Below are 21942 nucleotides of genomic sequence, written 5' to 3'. Positions count from 1 at the left end.
AGTTCTTTGTTCTTACACCCTGTTCATTTGGACTCTTGGACCGGACGGGGCGCTAGACCCCGTGTCCCCTTGGTGGTTGTCTACGTTCCCCACTTAGGCCCCACCTAATTTGGTGTTTGTCCCGACTGGGACTTCTAGCTAACGCCCGGGAGGTGGATGCTCCCCCTCTCTCCCTGGGCGGGCTGTTTAGTTAATTTACTGTACCGTGTTCCAGGCCCGCTAGACGGGGTCTGGCCATTATTTACCCCCATTCCCCCCCCCCTTTTTTTTTTGTCTCTCTCTCCTCCTCTTTCTTTTCCCCTCTGTGAGCCACCTCCATTCCCCTTCTCTCTACCCTTCCTCAGTACCCTTCCCCTCCTCTCCATTTTCCTCGTTCCCCATCCTGCCCCCCCTACTTTCCCTACCTACATCAGTGTCTCTCACGGCGCTTCAGCCAACTAACGGTTTGTCGCTTTGTTCTTTAGGTTACCTTTCTCATATACAGGGGAACTTGGCGTGGACCAGACCGATTGAGCATCAGCGACTTCAGGTATGTCGTCACTGAAAATACTGTCCTACAATGTTAGGGGGCTCTGCTCTACGCAAAAGCGCAGCAAGCTATGGCTCGAACTGAAGCGTCTCAGGGCCCAGGTAGTATTCTTGCAAGAGACTCACTTTCGACAGCCAGCACCTCCTAAGGTCCCCGTGCATCTTTACAACCAGTGGTTCTTTAGCAACTCCCCAGTAGCGAAATCGCGAGGCACTGCCATCGCATTCCACAAATCCTGCCCTTTCCGGCCCTCAGAGAGCTCTGTGGATCCACAAGGCTGGTATGTCTTTGTTAAGGGGACTTTGGCCAATGCAAAATTCACGTTTGCAACTCTCTACGCACCCAATACCCAGCAACTTTCCTTCATAGATGTGATATTAGATAAACTGATGGAGTTTAGGGAGGGCCACTTAATACTTGGGGGTGACTTTAATGTTAGCCCGGACCCTCTACTGGATACATCTCATGGCCGGCCTACGCACTCCCAGGCCTTCCTCAGGCATTTTCGTAGATCGTTACAAAATAGTTTCCTTATAGACACATGGAGGGCGATGCACGCATTAGATAGGGACTATAGCTTCTACTCTAGGGTACACGATGTATACACACGCATTGATCTCATGTGTGTGGACCACGGTACCCTGGAGTTGTTGCAGTCAGCTGAAATAGGGAATATCACCATATCGGATCACGCCCCCATTCTGGCTGTGATCCGAGTTCCTGATGGGTCACCGGGGGCTTGGTCTTGGCGTCTCAATGAAAATCTTCTGGACGATGCCTCAGTGGTGGCCAAGGTATCCGAAACTATCACACACTACTTTGCGGAGAATGTATCTGGGGAGGTGGCTGAGGGAGCAGTGTGGGAGGGTCATAAGGCCGTACTTAGGGGGGAACTGATCTCACTGGGCTCTAGACTCAAAAGGGAGAGACAGATTGATTTTCAAAGGGTCCTGTCAGCTCTGCAACAGGAAGAACTTAGACATAAACGCCAGGGGGATGCTGAGGCCCGTAAGCGACTCTTAGAGCTGAGGGAGTTATTCTCACGCCTCCTTGACCGTCGTGCCCACAGACAACTACGCTACTTATCCCATAAATATTACGAACACGGCAACAAGTGCGGCAGACTGCTGGCCAGGGCCCTTAGGCAGCGTAGATTAGCCTCACACGTACACAAGCTTCGTTTCCCGGACGGTACGATCTCCTTACACTCTTCAAAGATCGCATCTATTTTTAGAGATTATTATGCAGACTTGTACCACCTGGACGGGGGCATCTCCCAGACGGCACAGACTGCACAGACTGCCAGACAACGACTCATTGGAGACTATCTTGCCTCGGCAGGGCTCCCCTCCCTGACGCTAGAGCAGCAGACGGAACTTGAATTACCCATTTCCCCGCAGGAGGTGATGGGGACGGTGAAGGCCTTGCCTAGTGGGAAGAGTCCTGGCCCGGATGGATACACTAAAGCGTATTATGCCAAATTTCTTCCCCTGCTACAGAATCACATGTGCAGGTACTTCAATTCCTTTGCTACAGGCCATACAATCCCACCTGAAGCCTTGTTGGCTCATATCACTGTGCTGCCCAAGGAAGGCAAGGGCCCTGCCCTCCCGCAAAGCTACCGCCCTATATCGCTACTTAATGTAGATATAAAAATTTTCTCAAAAATTATGGCAAACCAACTTAAGTATATCATTCCCTCTATTATCCACCCCGATCAGACAGGGTTTATATCAGGTAAGGAGGCCAGAGATAATTCCATCCGGGCCCTACAACTCATTCACTGGGCACGTCTCCACAATGCCTCCACTCCATACCTCATCCTGTCCACAGATGCCAAAAAGGCCTTTGACAGAATAGATTGGTCTTACCTAAAGGCGATTTTAGAGGCCTTGGGTCTGGGTACCCGTATGCTGCACTGGATCATGGCCCTGTATACATCCCCCAGTGCGCAAGTTAAGGTTAACGGCCATCTGTCTCCGGGATTCCCTATTCGGAACGGCACCAGGCAGGGGTGCCCCCTATCTCCCCTCCTGTTCGCTTTGGCTATGGAGCCCCTGCTCAGAACAGTGAGGGCGAGTGGGGATATTACCGGGGTGCAGGTGGGGCTCACGGAGCACAAACTTTCAGCGTATGCTGATGACGTGCTTTTCCACCTGACCAACCCCCTCATCTCGCTCCCTAACCTTATGAAGGAACTTGACATTTTTGGACAAATATCCAACTTCAAGATTAATTACGCTAAATCTGAAGTCCTACCGATTACTATTCCGGAGACGATGGCCGTTGGCTTACAGCAGGCTTTCCCATTCCAATGGGCCAAGGCTTCCATTAAATACCTAGGGATCCAGCTCACGGACCAATTCGATACACTGTACTCCGCTAATTTCCCTTCCCTGTTGAGCACAGTGCGTAGAGACTTGCAGAACTGGAACAAAGCCTCCTTCACATGGCTAGGCAAAGTAAATATACTTAAAATGAATATCCTCCCCAGAGTACTTTTCTACCTGCAGATGCTTCCTATTCCCCTCCCCAGAAGCTTTTTCTCGCAACTCCAAAGCCTCATGATAGGGTTCCTATGGCATAACAAAAAACCTAGGCTTGCCATGTCCGTGCTGCAGAGATCTGAGGAGAGGGGCGGGCTGGGCCTCCCAGACATTCGTCGTTACTACAGGGCTATTGCGCTTCAACATATGCTGAATTGGCGCCACCACTCTGCTACCAAACTGTGGGTCCCTCTGGAAAAAAGCCTGGCAGGTCGCGACCTCGCATATGCCCCTTGGCTTCCGCGGGAACATAGGGGACTTTCGCAGACAACTTCCCCGCTGACCACCCATGCCCTCAGGGTATGGGATCGATCAAATGCCATGTATGCCCTGGCGCCCCCGGGATCTCCATTGGCTCCTCTAGGAGGGTTCAGGTGGTTCCCCCCTGGAGAGCAGGTAGCCTTTTTTGGGACATGGGCCGCTGATGGTAACTATAGCTGTGGCAAATTTATAGATAAGGGGAAGTTGATACCCCTAGATGCCTTGAGGGATAGATACGGACGCTTTCCAATGGACTGGTGGAGATACAAGTAGCTTCACCACTTCACTGCGAACCTGGGCGCTACGTTAAGAGACATAGAATCTCTTACGTCGCTTGAAAGAGTGTTTATAGCAGAGGAACCCACTCCCCACTTAGTTTCTGAACTTTACCGGCTCCTGGGGGCGGTTTCTGGCCCCCTCCGACCAGTCTTTATGAGGGAGTGGGAACGTGATCTGGGGGTCGAATTTACACCAAGCCAACGATCGCTAGTGTACCGATTGGCACACTCCAGTTCCATTAATTCCTGGACACAGGAAACCAACTACAAACTTTTGACTCGTTGGTATCGGGTGCCGGCAGCGTTGGCCCGCATCTACCCCTCGGTCACGGACCTTTGTTGGCGGGGTTGTGGCCAGAAAGGCACTCTCTTACATATTTGGTGGGATTGCCCTGTAATACACACATTTTGGGTCGACATTCACACCTTTATGAAAAATGCTCTGCAGATCGAGATCCCTTTCACCCCATCGCTTTTTCTCCTGCACCTCCACGCTCCTCCTCTGAGCCTCTATACGAAGAGTGTACTCCCCCACCTCTTAAATGCCGCTAAGCGTCTAGTACCTATCTACTGGAAACGCGCACAGACTCCTACCATTACTGAGTCGCCCAAGAAGGTGGAAGATATTAGGGAGGTGGAGGAGTGGGTGGCGCAGTGCAGGGACAGAAGTGACCGTTTCAGTAGGATCTAGGCCCTGTGGCTGCGGCATACTGCTGGCATGGGCCCTATGCCATCTAGCTTGGATGTTGCGCTGTTGGAGCTAGCAGAGCCCTCACTGAAGCTGAAGAGGCCAGTGAGTGGTGACGTACATACCTGAACATGGCGTTTTGCCGAGCCAATCGCAGTGAGATGACCTGTATCCTCCCTTCCTCTTTCAGAGTCTCAGGGCCCTGGGGGGGGGGATTTGCCCCTAGGGGCGACACAGCCTCTGTGGCCCGTTGCTGGGGCCCATGCCTTTGGCCGCTGTCTCCTGGGCATTCTGACGGGCGACCAGTGCCGTGGGAGGCGGAGGCGGGGTCCCGGGTGATGCTTCCCCCCTGACGGAGCTATGCTGGAGGCTTGAGGCCCCACTCCGGGGGGGGGGGGGCGTTTGCCGGGACCCTGCTGAGGGCCGTGGGTGTTTTGCCCCATTTCGGGTATTGACAGCTGTTGGGGGGTGTGTGCCTTGTGCTAGGCCTCTGGAGGGGGTCTCCCCCCCATGATGTGAATCGCACTGGTAGGGCCTTGTTTTCCCTTCCCCCCTCCAATGTTTTATCCAGTTATGTGGTTACTGTTTTTTTCCCTTCTGTCTTGATTTTACCTGATGTTTTGCACAATGTTAGATCTGTTTAACGAGGTCAATTACTCAGGATAGTGATACATTGTTGATTGTATTGTGCACTGTATGTTTTGTTATGTTCTACGGAAACTAAAATAAAAATACAGATTATATAAAAAAAAAAGAAAAAAAAAAAGAAGGACTCAAGTCTCATAATGTATCCAGGCATTTCAAATTAGTTATATAATTTGACTGATTTTTTTTTATTATGTTTTCAATTGGACTGTGGTCGAAATGGCCCCTTGCATAAATGCCCATTAGCGCTCATATATAGGCTTTGGATTATTGCTATAATGGTTCTCTGTATAAATGGACTGTGTCTATTAGTGCTTTGGCCTATTGTTTTTTAAGACCTATTTATGTTATCATTATATTTTTTATCATTTGAGGGCTTAATATGTGTCCCTTAGTGTTTTAAAAAAATTTTTTAGCATGCACTTTATGTGTGACTCCGGGGCGCTTTACGACTTACGGTTTGTCCGGTTGTATATAAGGGTGCCATGGTGATATACTTTATGTAGTTCCCTTTTTGGCCTGAGGAGCCAGTGTTTGTTATTTATTATGTCTCCATGGTTCCCTTTCATGCGCGATGCCTCCAACGATCGGAGGCGTCATGGTAGGGTATTTATAGCGGGTGGTGTGCGTCACTCCTGATAAAGTCCCGCCCCTGGGATGTAACGCGTACGGGACCACGTGACCTATGTGAAGTCACCCGCGTCCTTTGTTCATCCTTGTGGAAACCAATGTTTGCTGTATTTCCTTAGCATTGAGGGACTGTGCCTGTTTTTTAAGTGCAATTTTTTAATAAATACTTTTCTACTGTACCAAACGGAGAGCACCATTTGTACCACTATTATCATTTTATGTACGAACGTGAAGGAGACTATGATCAGGATACCTGAGACCCTATGCTTATAGTGTGTACACCTGTTTCCAGTGATCCTGATATCCGGTGGACCAGCATATGTACCCTTGTGAAGAGGCTGCTTGTGTGACCTGGCTGATTCATTCAGGGGTCCACACACTGAGGTGAGCAGTTAAAATTCACTATCGGTGCAGGTTGTCACTGGTTTGATCGTTCACCTTGTCTGTCCACCGTTTATTGACACTTGATGGTGCGCTCTCATATTATGGACTTTTCCATGTTTTTCTTCTATTGTTTTGTTTGTTTATACGCTGCACTGTTTTTATTATATTGACTTTTTGGGATTTGATATTTTGGCCCTTTTTTTGGTGTTCAGCTGTTGTTGTGTGTTAGATTTTTGCGCTGATTGATCCATCTATACGTTTTAATTAAAGGCACCATTCTAGGCCGTAAATTCACTTTCGCAACCGTGTACGTACCAAACACTCAGCAGCTCACCTTCCTAGACTCCCTCTCCAATTTTAGAGAGGGCCAACTGATCTTGGGGGGAGATTTCAATGTCAAATCCAGACCCCCAGATGGACACATCTATGGGGCATTCCACCTACTCTTCCGCTTTCCTCAAACACTTCAGAAAATCCCTGCACTCCCACCATCTTGTCATTTGCTGGAGGGTACTCCACCCCACCAACAAAGATTTCAGCTACTACTCGGACACTCATACCGTATAGATCCTCATAGATCTGTTTTGCTGAGTTCTGCGGAACTCAAACATAAATGTTGTCTGACTACAGAGCTGAAAGCAGAACTCCAATCCCTTCTCTTGGAGCTTGCCAACCTGCTTGATGTCCGGATATGGGCCCGTCTATGCCACATTTCTCACAAATTTTAGGAGTACGGGAATAAATGCGGGCAACTGCTAACCAGGGCCCTAAAGAGACAACAGGCCTCGGGCCATATAAATAAACTCCAAACCGCAACGGGTTCCCCAGTAGTTCACTCCTCTAAGATTGCGGGTGCCTTTAGGGACTACTATGCCCAGCTCTACTATCTCCCTGCTACACTACCTGGCTCGATGGCAGATCAGAAACAGGGTCATATTCTGAAATATCTGGCAGAGGCCCAAGCCCCCCCAACTTACTACCCAAACTAGCAAACACCTTGAGAAGCCTATTACCCAGACGGAGCTGGAAACAGTGGTAAAAACTCCGGAAAAGGGAAAAGCCCAGGTCCTGATGGATATACAAATGCCTACTACAGTACCTTCCTCCCCTTACTGTCTAGCCCAATGTGTGCCTATTTAAACACCTTATCTTCAGGCACTGCTATACCTAAACAGGGATTACTGGTCTATATTATAGTGCTCCCCAAAAAAGGGAAGGACCACCCTGTCCCAACAGCTACAGACCGATATCACTTCTTAACACCAACATAAAAATATTAGCAAACCGTCTTAAACCCATAATGCCATCTATCATACACTCAGGCCAGGGTTTATCACCGCAAGGGAAGCTAGCGACAATTCTTCAGGCAATTCAATTGATCCACTGGGCACAAACACAGACTGACCACCCACCCTGTCTCCTGCTTTCCACTGATGTTCAAAAGGCATTCGACAAGGTGGACTGGGTATACCTTCGAACTGTAGTCACCAGGCTGGGGCTTGGGCCTAACATGCTCTCCTGGATAACCTCGCTCTATAGCCACCCTAAAGCCCGATTTAAAGTGAATGGAGTCCTTTCGGACACCTTCCCTATTATGAATGGAACTAGATAGGGCTGCCCTCTGCCCCCCCCCCCCCCCTCATTTTTGCCTTTACCCTGGAACCATTGCTAAATAGGATTATCTCAAATCCAAATATCAAGGGCTTCAGCGTTGGGCCAAGGGAACAGAAACTGTCCGTTTATGCTGACGATGTCCTGTTTCATGTGGCTGACCCCCTGATCTTTCTCCCCAATATCATGGATGAACTTCAGAATTTCAGCTTACTCTCCAATTTCAAAATCAATTATAATAAGTTTGAAATTCTATCCTTGAACATCCCATTGAGCTTACGTACACGGTTGCAATCCTCTTTCTCCTTCACTTGGTGCCACGCTGACCTGAAATATCTGGGTGTTTATCTTACCCCCCTCTGCTCCCAGCTTTATAATAGTAATTATGCCCCACTACTCTCCACTATAAAATCAGACTTACACAGGTGGGACAAGGAGACCTTCTCGTGTATGGGCCGAGTCATTATGTTAAAGATGAATGTGTTACCTCCCATAATGTTTTATCTACAAATGGTGCCTATTTACGCAAGTCTTTCTTTTTGATTCTTAACAGTACATTTCTAAAATACATCCGGGGGCGAAGCCCTCGGTTGGCTCTTTGCACCTTACAGAGACCCAAGCGGTTAGGAGGCCTGGGCATCCCAGATATACGCAACCACCCTGCAGCGGGGTGTCCACTAAGGAGTGGGTATCTTTAGAAAAATTTCTGGCTGGCCGCAACTTATCCCATGCCCCATGGCTACCCCAGGCACATAGAGGTCTGTTAGCATTTGTTTCTCTAATGACTGCTCACAGTTTGAATCTAAACAGGTCAGGACAGCTCGCCCCTTGGTTCTCCCCACTGACCCCCCTAGGAGGCTTCACCTGGTTTGCCTCAGGGGAACACACGTCTTTCTTCTGAACTTGGATGGCAGACAGTGCGGTAGGTTCTTCCAAGACCAGGGATTGATCCCATTGGGGAAATTAGATACGGTAGATTCCCCTTAGACAATTGGAGATATGGACAGCTTGAACATTTTGCACGTGCTTTACCTCAAGCCATATGCTCCCCTACCTCCTCCACTCCTTTTGAGAAGCTGTGCATGGCTGCCAATCCAATACCACACTCTATATCTGTCCTGTATGAGATGCTACTAGGGCAAGGGGAAAAAAATATAAGTTCGAGAATGGGAAAAAGACCTGCAACATGAGTTTACTGAGCTGCAACTGGGCCATCTATAACACCTTACTCACTATTTCTGTTGACACGAAAATGCAGGAGAATGGGTTCAAAGTAATGACTAGATGGTACAGGGTCCCTACTAAGTGCGCTAAAATATCTTCAACCTCCTCAGATGCTTGCTGGAGCGACTGTGGACATATGGGTTCATTTTTACACATTTGGTGGGATTGCCCTAAATTACAACCTTACTGGCAGGACATTAGAACCCAAATATACCTCATATTGAACATAGACATCCCCGACTCTCCAATGGGCTTCCTTCTGCATGTCCCCACCATCCCTCTCAGCCTTTATCGAAAGTCGGTACTGCCTCATTTCCTGAATGCGGATAGATTAATCCCCATCTACTGGAAAAGCAGACAAGTTCCAAGCCGCTCGGAATGGATTTGTCTTGTGACTGACATTAGGGCTGCAGAGTAATGGATGGTGACATAAAAGGACAGACATGATAAATTGTATGGAATTTAGGCCACTTGGATTCATTGACGATGTAGACGAGGCCCACACAAACACACATCCAACGGCCACCGTCCCAGTAGGAGGAGTGTAACTGTCAGAAATGCTATAGGCTTGACTTGATCATCCGAGAGATTTGATACACGACTGCTAGCATAATTATTAGAGTGCATTCTTTCTTTTCTTTTTGTTGTTTGATTTTAATGTTTTATGTTTTCTTTATCTGTTTGCCATCTGGCTATATTTTTTTTCTGCCCAAATCAGTGGTGTCTGTTCATTAATGCCACTAAAGTTTGGTAACAGGGCTAGAGAAAAATGAATAGTGATATGACTCATATGCTTTCATGAACACCAAGTAGACGCCTTTGTCTCCAACACCCTCTATGTTGGATGGCCAACCAGGTCTTACATTATGTACTCTGTTCAAATACCTGCTTGGCCCCCACACCCCAGAACACCCCCCCATGTTGAGGGAATGTGGCCTGGAGGGGGGGCTCGCTCATCCCTACCCCCTTTCCTGACCGGCTGGGCTGTGTGCTCAGATAAGGGTCTGATATGGATTTTGGGAGGGCCCCATGCCATTTTTTCGGAGTAGGGGTTCCCCTTAAAATCCATACCAGACCTAAGGGCCTGGTGTACAGTACCCTGTAGCCGAGAACCAGAGCGATAGGATCACGCTGGAAATATTCTCGCGGGCAGGTGCTGTAGCTGCCCTTGCGTCGTATTTGGTCCGTCGGACCAGCATACAGACGAACAGGCTTCCCGATAGGAACTTGGTCCGGCGGACCAAGATTTAAAACATGTTCTATTTCTAGGTCTGTCAGACTTTTGGGAAGAAAAAGTCAGACAGAGCCCACACACGATCGAATTGTCCGACGGATTCTGGTCCGCCAGACCATGTCTCCCAGAAAGTCCAATCGTATGTACGAGGCCTAACAGTCCCCATCCTTATGTCAGTCAGGGTCTGCCTCCTAGGCCTGGTGGGTGAAGTGGTACCTTCCAAGGCCCATAGAACTTTGCTTAACATTTTATTATTCTATGCTTGAAAGGCTATTCTTTTACATTGGAAAAAGGCAGTTGCCCCCATGCTATCCTTTTGGAAGGGTCTAGTAATTCTATGATGCCATTTTATAAGGTGATGTGTTTCTCCAGATTGCAGGAAAAAAAAATGGGAAAAAGTTTGGGAAGCTTGGTTATCTTCCACTTCTACTGCGGGGTGATGCAGTTGACCAATTCTTGGTAGGTACTGTTTAACTTGGGGGATTTCCCCCTTTTATTTGCTGTTCTGTGGAACTGTACTCCTATGCCCATTCAGGTATTGGTTCAACTTCATTCCTCCTGTAGACATAAAGTTCCACGGTCCCATTCTCCTTCCACTAGTCCTGAAAGTTTACTGAAATATTGTGATGTGATTTCCTTCGTTATAACAGTTTGGCGCATACTCCATCCTGTCCTAAATGCCTCACTGGGATGAGATGGTGATGGGGGGGGGGGGGGGGGGGGGAGTTGCAGGTATGTAGGGGTTTAATATTGTCAGTTACTGTTTCCTGTTAGTTAGAAATTTAGCCACTGCTTCTCTATGTGTTAGGCCCCTTTCACACTGGGACGGTGCGGGCGTCGGCGGTAAAGTCATTTTAGTGGCAGTCTGCGGCCGCTAGTGGGGCAGCTTTAACCCACGCTAGCGGCCAAAAAAGGGTTAAAACCACCCGCAAAATTCCGGCTCTTTGCCGGCGGTATAGCCGCACTGCCCCATTGATTTCAACCGCTCCAAAGATTTGGCTAGCAGGACTTTTTTCCCGTCCTGCTAGCGCACCGCTCCAGTGTGAAAGCCCTCTGGCTTTCACATTGGAGTGAAAGGGGCAGTTTTTTTCAGGCGCTACTTTTAGCGTTGTGGCGCCTGAAAACCGCCCCAGTGTGAAAGGGGCCTTATGTACGCCCTATGTGGCCGGTTACAGTGGCATCAGTCTTCTGACTGCGCAGGATTGTTTGCACTTTACTTAAGTCCCAGTTCACACTAAGGCAACCTGACAAGCGACTTAGGCGCCTGACAAGTTGTGCTCCATGCAGTGCAATGGAACCGGTATAATCAGAGCGACTCAAGTCCTGTACCTTTTGGGCCGACTTGCGTTGACTGCAGGTTGCGCTGTACAGGGCAGCTTCAGAGTAGGTCAACTTTGAAGCCGCCCAGTGTGAACAGAGCCTAAAACTTTAATAAAAAGAATTAAAAAAAAATACGACCTTAGCATAATAGTCCTTCCATTTTTCTAAAAGATACATTTTTGAAGATGATCATTTTGAAAAAATGTCAAAACAACCAACTAGTTATTTAGTTGGTTTGACATATGCTTTTTACAAGTATCTTAAAAAAAAGTTACATTTATCATTTTGAATAATGAAAAGACTATTATGCTATGGTTTCTGTATTTGATTGTCATTTTATTTTTACATTTTCTTTATTGTTGTGCTTTAGTTTTTTTTCTGGCATATTCACATTATCACAGATCCTGGTAAGAGTGTTGTGAAGTGTTAAAAGATAACTTGTGTATAGTCCTCTTGAAAGCCAACTTTCTTTGTCACCTTTGTGTCCAATCTTGCATTGAGCAGTTTCTCCTTGGGGCTAAGCCACTGCCCACATTCAGAACACTGGCACATTACTTGGGAAATGCAAATGTTCTCTGGAAGCAAAAAAAAAAAAAAAAAAAAAAAGTATAAAAAAAAATCCTAATTTTAGAAACGGACCCATAAGCATGCAGATCAGGAATATCACAAGTCCTGATCTGTGTGTGTGTTCTGCATCAGTGGCTTACAAAGTACAGAAACCACCGGTTCAGCATGACAGCCAGGTATCGAGCATTTTCAAAAGGAAAGGTACACTATGGCAGCTGACATTTTTATAGTACATTTCTTTCATGTACATGGAATATCTGTGCTGGAGGAACTCATACTTTTTAAATTGCTAGCACTGCATATGTTGCCATCTCTTATTAGTATTATTAACAATTTGTTACCATATATAGTAAGAGACGACAAAATGACATTTATTCTGGAAAACTGCCACGTCTAGCTTCTTTCCCATAGTGCAAGGCAGAGTATATTTCTTAGCCTTCATTACAGAAGTAGGCCCATTTTTCTGCCCACATATAACCTAGTAGTCACCTTGAAATCTAGGCAGCACCATTTTATTGGATGTGCGTCTACAATGTTAACATATAGTGAATAAAGATTCAATTGCTTGCAAGTGATTTTATCCAAAGAATCTGCTTTGCTTTTTGTATTTCTTCCAGCCTCCTGCCCTGGCCTTGCTGTTCTCAGAGAAGTAGGACCAAGCATGCAGATCTCATAACTGACCTTCAGCAGACAGAACATTCCTTTCTGACTTATCACTCTAATTCCTCACTACTATACTGCATAGGCAGAATGAGAGCTCAGCCGTACGGAATGGAAAAAAAACAAAAAAAACAAACAATGAACACAGATGTATGTAGTCACCTACCTTAAAGAACGCATTCATTTTAACTGTAATATATGCTGCCATATATAACCAAGTTCTTATGGCAGCAGTGAAGAAAAGGATTAGTAGGGCATCCAGTCAACTAGCTTTTTCAGAATACCGAAATGGCAGATACAATGGGGGAGAGTTACTAAAACTGGTGCAGCTCTGCATAGAAACCAATCGGCTTCCAGGTTTTATTATCAAAGCTTAACTGAACAAGCTGAAGTTAGAATCCGATTGGCTACCATGCACAGCTGCACTTCTGTGTGCTCCAGTTTTAGTAAATCCACCCCAATGTGTTATCAGCACAGGTTTCTTTAAAACTCTTAGAAAACTGAGTTTTGGAACTTGTGTACATCTGTCTAACGATCAGCTTCTGTCAAATCCGGGCAGTGCTTGCAGCCAATAGCTGAGGTGCTGATCTCTGCATTCTAACAGGAAGGGGGAGTCCCTGCTGTCAGAATACAATGGGGGGGGGGGCGCGACCTTGCATCCACATTTTTCGTGTTGATGCAGAAATCTGTTAGGTTTTGTTTTTTTTCTTCATTGAACCTGCTGGTCGAGGGAGAAAAAAAAACAAACAAACCAAAACTATATGCTTATACCCTGCTTAATTACCAGTACTTCACCGATCTCCGGGGCTATTGTTATATTTTGACCTACCTGCATTCAATCAGCCACAGAACCAGTATAAATTTTCAAGTCAAAAGGTATGCTTTGTGGGGGGTATCAGTAAAGCTTTTAAACAGTATTAAACCCAAAAGAAAACATTATATTGCAGCTTACCAATTCGTATGTGATTGCGGTATTAGTTTCCCTTTTTTAGGCTTTCTTCTATTTTCATCAAGTAATCCAGACAGCCAATTTGATTTTCACAGCACAAACACTCCAGCAGACTAATTCAGTTTACATGGATTAGACAAACCATTTAACGCTGGCAGGGGGGATTAAAATGATTAGCTTTTTTTTATTCATGCAAAACTTATTTCAAAAGGAAAAAAAATGGTTGCTGTAACTTATAATAAAATGTGAGCTGGAGTTTGGCTTGAATTTGTTGAAGTAGTTCTAAATCTGCTAACAAAAAGTGTTACTAAACCCACAACAGTAAAATCAGTCTGTATATGAAGTAAAGCAGGATGGTTATACTCACTGTGTAACCTACGGGGTTAATCCCGCGCATTGCGTAAAAAGGCTGTTTGATCCAGTCTTCTCTGATCCTCCCCTTCTTTTACTGTCCCGATCCATCTGCTGATAGTACAGAGCCTTCGAGACACTTTGCACAAGCTCAGTTTAGTGTGTATTGCTAGTTTTTTTTTGGGTGTGATTGACGCAGGGCCACTCAGCACCATCCAGAGGGTCCAGGAGTTCTGCAACCTCATAAGACAGTCAGAGTAGAATGAAAACTCCTCCTACAAGCTTTAAAACCAGACACTGATAAAACAAAAAAAGTAATAAGACTGCTATATACTGCTGATGAGAAAAGGTATTTAGCAGTTTATATTTACTAAGCTCAGGAATAGTGAATTCAGGGTCCTGGATTTAGTAACACGTTAACACTCCCCCCCCCCCCCCCCCGACTGACAATGCCGCTTTTGTGCCCCCTCTGCTCATTCCTTCAGAGTACAGGGAGGTGTATTACCCCCCAGATCACTAGGTAAAGCAGAATGGAAAAAACAAAGAAAATAAAAATGATACAGCCATTGCATCGAAGGATTGGTAAGCTGCAATATGTTTTGGGTTTAATACCGCTGTAAGATAGCATATTTCTCCTGTTGTAGCCAATATGCAAATTTAAACATGTTAATCAAGTGGATCTTTTGTATAAGCCTTATTATTTGACTGTATTTATCAAAAGGGGGGAAAAAATGATGTCCTAGACTACAGAAACCATTCTGACTTACATACTGAAAATAGCAAAAGAAAAAAAAGACCAGATGAATTTTCATACTGACCTACGGATGAAAGGAACTTTCCCTGGATTCAGTTTTCTATACCGTACTAGGATCTGGCACAGTCTATGATGTGGCTCAATAACGAAGTCTAGAGCATATTCCTTATCTGTAGATGCCAATCACATCATGAGCAAGCAGCAGATGCCACTCATAGCAGCAACCTTGGACAATCATAAATGCTGTCTGCTTTATCTATCCTGATCACAAAACTGTTACCATGGAAAACTGGTGACATCACACTGTCTCCAAGGTGACAGCTTTAACTACCTTTTAATGCATCCTTCCTAGTAATAACAGAAAAGGATTTACAGTGTGTGATAACCCATTTGCTGCTGGGGCGTCCTTTGTAATTGCAAGTTACACAAGGAATATCGTTTAGTACGGAATCTATGTTGACATATCAGTAGCCACTCCACATGCATTATGTTTGCAGGATGGCAAAATTAGGCGAACACATACCACCAGGAATAAGAATGTGAATTCTGCGCAGAGATCAGACACTTTGTAACAGTTGCAGCTCAGACCAAAGCATGTGTTCTGCAGCATCACTCCCTCCAGTCCCATTGCCATGGAAACAGAAGCTTCTATAAATCTCATTCTGTTGCTGTGGAAACTAGCATAGACCTTCCCCATCTCTTCCATTACCTGTATTGCAGTATGAATTATTCAGGTCACATCCAAAGAAATCCAGGACCACTCAGCAATGCTGCACCGCCAAAGTACAAGGGGCACGCATTACAGGACGTGTGCCAATCATGCAGCAGACATTGAACTGTATTTACCTAATAGCAGCCGGTGTAGAATTCCTAAAAAAAACTAGATGCAATTTCCTTGGTTTAGGTAATTAAAAAAAAATAAAAAAAAAATGGACAGGTTGTGTAATAACGTGAAATACCAGTTACACCTACATAACATGTTTCCCAGTTAACACTGATGATAGCTGTACAATTTTCTGTTTAGGAATCTTAGTAAGTATTTTTAAATGAGATTCGGATTCTTCATTAGGCAAAGAAAAGAAAATTGTAATTGTAGCATGATCTAATGTTAAGGCTTGTTTACACCAGGTGCAGTTGAAAATGCTGTATCAAAAAGCATATGCAAGAAAAATGAATTTATTTCAATGAGACTACTATTGTGATGCATTTAGAAAAAGTACAGCATGCTGCTTTTTTGTGTGTGTGCATATAAACACACTGCAAATGCAACTCAGAAATAAAAATAAATAAAAAAGCCGAAAAAATGTACCGTAAAACACATGTTAACATGTATGAGGAACTGCACACTGAAAGCTGGGATTGTGCTGTAAGTGGGATATATAGCATACCTATTAATAGGTATAGTGCGGACTTATCCCTCTATCTAAACCAAGGAGCAGACAGGTAGGTAAACAGGCCTGAACTGAACTGACGGTTGTGTATAGTTTTACTAAATGTACAATGAGTAGCATAGCATTTTATATAGGTAAGCCTGCATTGCAACTGCATACAAATTAATCATGTCTTGTTTGAGCAATAGAAAATACATGCTAGTCGTTTTTCCAAATGATGTGCGAAATCAGTCAACTGGACCTAATATGGCATCATTACTTTAAAAAAAAAAAAAAAACACATGGGCCTGAATAAAAAAAAAGACACAAAAAACAATACACCACTCCTGGTCCCTGTTGTGTTACCTCCATGGATGATTAGCTTTCACTACCCAGAAACCACTGCAGGGGTCCAAGGGGTTGACAGCTGCGGCCTTCTTCCACTTCTTTCCTTAGGGTTGCTGGGATAGATCAGAGCAATTCCAATTGGTCAGCACTGGCAAGTGACCGTTTTCAACAATTGGAGTCGCCCCTATCTGTCCCAGCATCCCTAATAAAAAATTTTAAAAAAAGGGGTAGTGCCTGCGGCTTTCAAACCCCCGACTGTTGCACTGGCTCTGTGGTCAGTGAAAGCTACATCATTCATGGAAGTGCAATCTGGACTGGGCAGAGGGAGATAAGGTGTTGATGGCGAACCTTGGCACCCCAGATGTTTTGGAACTACATTTCCCCTGATGCTCAACGATACTGCAGAATGCATTAGCATCATGGGAAATGTAGTTCCAAAACATCTGGGGTGCCGAGGTTCACCATCACTGGTATAGCATGTTACCCTTTATCCAACAGCCATTATTTCTCAAGTAGGAATGGCCAGCTTTTCTTTAAAGTGGAACTAAACTGTCAATCAACATTACCTATTTTTAAAGGATAAGTTCACCTTCATGAAATAAAAAAATATATATATTTTTGCAGGGGGAAAATTTTTTTTTTTTCACAGGAGCCTACAGAGCATTGCACCTGCACACTCTTCCTACAGCTCTGTGGCCATATCTATGTGGGCTGTCAGTTTCAAAGCTATAGGAAGTGTAAATGGACTACGAGCACGTTGATCAGCATGCTTGCAGTCCATTGAAGCTACAAGTCTGTCTGCTGCAGTGGAAGTTGGGACTTGTAGGTTATTAATTCACATATAACTGTGAATGAATGATGCAGCTGTACAGGCATAGCCACCTAGATTATGAAAGCGACAGTGGCTGCAGGAAAAGAGAGGAACCCCTACCCGCTATCATAGGGAGAAGGAAGCTAAGGGGGGGGTGGGTATACTTGAACATGTTAAACCCCAAATATGGGTGAAATACTTAAACTATCCTTTAATCATAGGCTTAGTAAATAGCTAAAAAGAGTAAATTTAATATACTTTAACATTTGTTTTTTACACATTTCAGTGGCTTCCTTCTTTTTGACCTTGGTCAAAATGATGTCATACTACCCATGAGTCTTCATGGGCATCTTTTTTATCTGGAAGAGGGTCTCTCTCAGGTAAGCCCACCCTCCTGTCTGCATGCTTGAGCTAAGGGCAGGTGGATTTCAGAAAGTGACTGCTACAAAAATTATCTGCTCTTACTTAAGTTGGTCATGGCTAGAAGTGCTAGCTAGGGCATGTTTTTTGCCATGAATGGATAGGATTACTGTGAATATAAAAAATGAATTAAATTGCATTTTTCAATTTGTGGTGGTCAGACAGTCGAGTTCCGCTTTAAGGCATGTGATGGGAAAAAAAAAAATTCTAGGACAAACAATTCTAGAACAGAAATGCTTTCATTAAGTTACTAACATGTGATGTAATACTGCAGTAAATATAAAAATAAGCATGCAGTGGTGTGGTCATGTAAAAGTAATAGTACATAAGGCAGATATATTAACAGATATAGACATCCCCACTGAAAATAAAATTGCTTTATTGCAAGAAACCACAGGGAAGATGTGTGTTGTACCAGATTATTGATTCACTCCTGATCCTACCAAGAAGCAAGTGCAGTGACTGAAGCTCTGACCTATGAAATAGGAATATGTAGTGCTTCTTAGGTTCATTTTATCAACAGACAAGAGGCTCAAGCAAAAATAATATCCTCAAAGCAGCATTTATTTCATCCACGCATTTTCAAAACATTTATATTGGGTGTCTGGCATTTTATTGGCATCCATCATGAACAGGCTAATACACACTGTGCAGATGCAGCCAGTCCTGAGAAGGACTGTCCTACACAAGGCTTACAACCAAATAATGAGGCCCTTTACCAGAATAATTAAGTGATTAGAAAACAAATGAAAAAAACAAAAAAAAACAACAACAAAAAAAAAACACAGGAACTTTTAGGACGTTCAAACTCAGAAGGGATGTAGAATTATAACACCATAAGTTAAAAGGGCAAATAGAAACTTCACAAAGCTCACATTTAAAAACGTCTATTGTTAGCTAACAAAAACAGGTGGACCCCCATTTCCCACTAGGGGAACTGCAGCCATTCACAGCTGGAGCTGTGCGCTGCCTTCGTTGTGGGAAGAAAGGGATCAGAGGGGGGCATTTACATGCAAAAGGGAATGCTGCACAAATGGAAACTAAAAACAACTTCTTTACAAAATAAAAACGGGACCACTTTGCATCTTTCCAGCCCGTAAGTGCCCTATCAGCAAGGAGAGTGCGGGCGCCTCTCTGAAACTGCAGCCTCCCTTATCCCCTGAACAACGGCGAGGGCAACCCGAGAAACGGCTGATGTGCCAACGCAATCCAGCAATGCCCAAAAGAACGCCGCGAGAGCCCGTCTCCCCGGGCACGCAGCAGTATGAGCAGTTGTGCCAATGATACGGATATGATAAGCACAGGGACATGTCAGGGGCAGCGGTGGGGGAAGAGGGGGGAGGGGGGGTTCGGCATGTGGTGAAGGGGAGAGGGTAAGTAATGGGCTGTAGCAAGACGCAACACCCTCTTTAATTGTTGCCTTCTCCGGTTTCTTCGTCGGGCTGGTCACTTGTCCACAGGGTCAGGTTGTCACGCAGGAGCTGCATGATGAGGGTGGAGTCCTTGTAGGAATCCTCGTTTAGCGTGTCCAGCTCAGCGATAGCATCATCAAAAGCCTGCTTGGCGAGGAGGCAAGCTTGTTCGGGGCTACCCTGTATTTCATAATAAAAGACTGAGAAGTTGAGAGCTAGGCCTAGACGAATGGGGTGAGTAGGCTGCATGTGCTCTTTGCTAATTTCAAAGGCCTCCTTATATGCACCTTCAGATGCCTCCGTTACGCTTCGCTTCCTATCCCCATTGCCGACCTCTGACAGGTAACGATAGTAATCTCCTTTCATCTTCAGGTAGAAAACTTTGCTTTCATACTGGAAGTCATTGCAATTCTTGATGAGGAACTTGTCGAGCAGCGCCAGGACTTCATTACATACAGCCTCCAGTTCAGCTTCGATCTTTTCTCTGTACGTTTTCACCTTCTCCAGCTTCTTCTCATTCCCATCAGCCAGCGTCTTCTGCTCAATACTGCTGATGACTCGCCATGAAGACCTTCGCGCACCCACTACGTTTTTGTATGCTACGGACAGCAGGTTCCGGTCTTCGTTAGACAATGGCTCATTGAGTTCTGTGACCTGCAAAACACAAGCGTGAAATGATTTTCAGCATGGAGGGACTAAGACCAGGAGCAAAATGGATTAAACAGACGTCTTCAGCCATAGGTGATCCATAAATAAACTAGGGACGTCAGGCTATCCCTTGACACGTACAGACAGGTCACCACACCCCATCACTGCATTCTAGACATGGAAAAAACCCTGACCATAGAACAGGCTGCGCATATATATTATATGAAATATATATATATTTTTTTTTTTTTTTATCAAATTTTGGCTGTAATTTGTCTATAGATCACACCTTGAAAGTCCCACATTACATGGTTTTGGGACATAGTGTAATTTTTGATCCCTTGTCCTACAATGCCTATGGTTCTATAAGATAAAAGATGGAGATGGCCAGACGTGTCCCCTCCAGGCACGACCAGCGTAGACACACACCGCTCATACCCTCAAGCCCAAAAAAATCAACCCCTGCCATTGGTCAGGAGCCCAGCCTGGCACAAGGTACCCCACCCTACCATTGGGCACACACAGCATCCTCCGCACCGATGGGTACCACCTCACCGCATCCTACAAAGACCATCACCAGCTCATCCTGATCTCAGGTCATCAGAATGCCATTTTCATTCATTGCAATTCTATGCAGCAAGATCGAAGATTTCCTTACATGGAGGGTCTTATGATCCCTCCAGAATCGATCCTATACATTGGGAATGATCATCGATATATGTCCTTTATTTGATCCAGGCAATGTGCTGTATGAGTGCATGCCGAAGCAGTGTGCCCATAGGGGATCATTATAGAGGAAGGAAGGACACTGCCATAGGTAGTAAAGGGAACCCGGACACACATGCATTCCCACTTACCGCTCTCATAGCTGCCGCCATGTCCTCGTATCTCTCCGCCTGCTCCGCCAAACGGGCTCTCTGGAGCAGCTGCTCCCGGTCCGCCATGCTGTTCTCCGGGCGGGTCTCGGTGTCGCTGGCACTGCTCGGCTCTCGCTCTCTCTCGATCAGCCTCTCCGAGCTGATCCCGGTTCTGCTGCCTAACGGTACTGCAACCCGGGGCGCACTATGAGTGGGCGGGGCCGGGGGCGTGTCTTTCGGGAATATTTCTAGGTGACGTCATGAGCTATTTATAGACCCTAGAATGGGCATGCGCACTACGTTTACTGCAATGCACAGCAAAGAGGTGGAGAAGAGGGGGAGGGAGGGGCTGAGCAGCAGAACACATGGCTCCGTGCTAAGAACGGGGAGCGATGTGCGGCTCTAGACATTGCGGGGTTTAGGGCAATCGTGGGTTGGAGAGCAGGAGAAAGGTGGGGGACCCCCAAGTCCTCTTTGGTGGGCATTGATGCTCTTCCTTCTGTGAACTGTCATTTAAAGGAGTATTCCTCCACTAGGCAATGGCTAGGAACACTGCATACCGAGGGCTGTAAACTACTAGTTGGGGAATCTATCATCTTTTTCTGTCTGATGTCAATAGAAGGAGTACTGCACAATGACTGTGCCTGGCCTGATACAATACAGATAGCAGGCAGGTTAAGCCTGGGATGTTCAACCAATTAAAGTGGAATTTTAGTCAGAAAATTAAAGCACAGCTCCACCCAAAAGAGGATTCTCCACTTGTCTGCCTTCTCTTTCCCTTCGATGCCACATTTGGCACCTTTTGGGAGAGGGGGTTTTGACAGGTACCCACTTCCAGGTCAGTTCTGAAGTTTCACCCCTTTCCCCCGTAGCTTTGAGCAATAGGAAACTGGCTTCACTGCCGCTTTCCCTTAGTTAAGATGGCAGCACCTGACAGCCTATTGAAAAATGGGCTCGGGTGAGGACACTGCTGGACTCCTGGACAGGTACGTGCCCTAATGTTAAAAGTCAGCGGCTACAGTATTTTTAGCAGGTGACCTTTATTTTTATTTTTCTGAAGGAGCCCGGAGTTCCTCTTTAAGTGCTGCTAGATCACTTTAGGTTGGCCCCTTCTGCAGGTATAGCTATATAAAACCTAAAAAATAAGTGTCTATACTGTTTAAAATCCAGTAACAATCAGTTCTACTCTTCATTTTTAGGCACTACTGAATTTGTAGAGGCCACTGACAGCCTTAAAGGAGAAGTCCAGCCTGAGCTAGTTTGGCTGAGCTTCTCCTAAGAGTCACAGGGGTACAATTCATTTTGCACTCCTGTGACCCGTTTTCAGCAGAGAATGGTCTGAAGTCCACTCTCTGCTTATGTCATTGCCATCAGTCCAGGCACTACGTCATTCCAACAATGGGAGTCTGGATCTGCCAGGTGCCTGGACTGATAGCTGTCACAGC

At 45.5% G+C, this 21942-nt stretch overlaps 1 protein-coding gene across 1 annotated transcript; it reads right to left on the bottom strand.

Moving 5' to 3' along the window:
- Positions 1–18123: 18123 nt before the first annotated feature.
- YWHAH (tyrosine 3-monooxygenase/tryptophan 5-monooxygenase activation protein eta) lies at positions 18124–20730 on the bottom strand. The gene is made up of 2 exons (XM_077461525.1): positions 20498–20730; positions 18124–19646 (listed from the first exon to the last, which is right to left on the bottom strand). The coding sequence occupies exons 1-2, from the start codon at positions 20582–20584 to the stop codon at positions 18990–18992; spliced, it is 744 nt and encodes a 247-aa protein (XP_077317651.1). The 5' UTR covers positions 20585–20730; the 3' UTR covers positions 18124–18989.
- Positions 20731–21942: the final 1212 nt, after the last annotated feature.

The sequence above is a fragment of the Lithobates pipiens genome, unplaced genomic scaffold, assembly GCF_037356315.1.
Source record: "Lithobates pipiens isolate NorthernLeopardFrog02 unplaced genomic scaffold, aLitPip1_a1.2 Scaffold_3, whole genome shotgun sequence".
NCBI lineage: Eukaryota > Metazoa > Chordata > Amphibia > Anura > Ranidae > Lithobates > Lithobates pipiens.
The sequence above is the reverse complement of the archived record's forward strand: the minus strand, read 5'-3'. Positions and strand labels throughout refer to the sequence as shown.

Coding starts and splice junctions, on each gene's coding strand:
- YWHAH (XM_077461525.1), bottom strand. CDS start 20,584: ATGGCGGACCGGGAGCAGCTGCTCCAGAGAGCCCGTTTGGCGGAGCAG. Junction 19,647..20,497: donor TGGCGGCAGCTATGAGAGCG/GTAAGTGGGAAT, acceptor TGTGTTTTGCAG/GTCACAGAACTCAATGAGCC.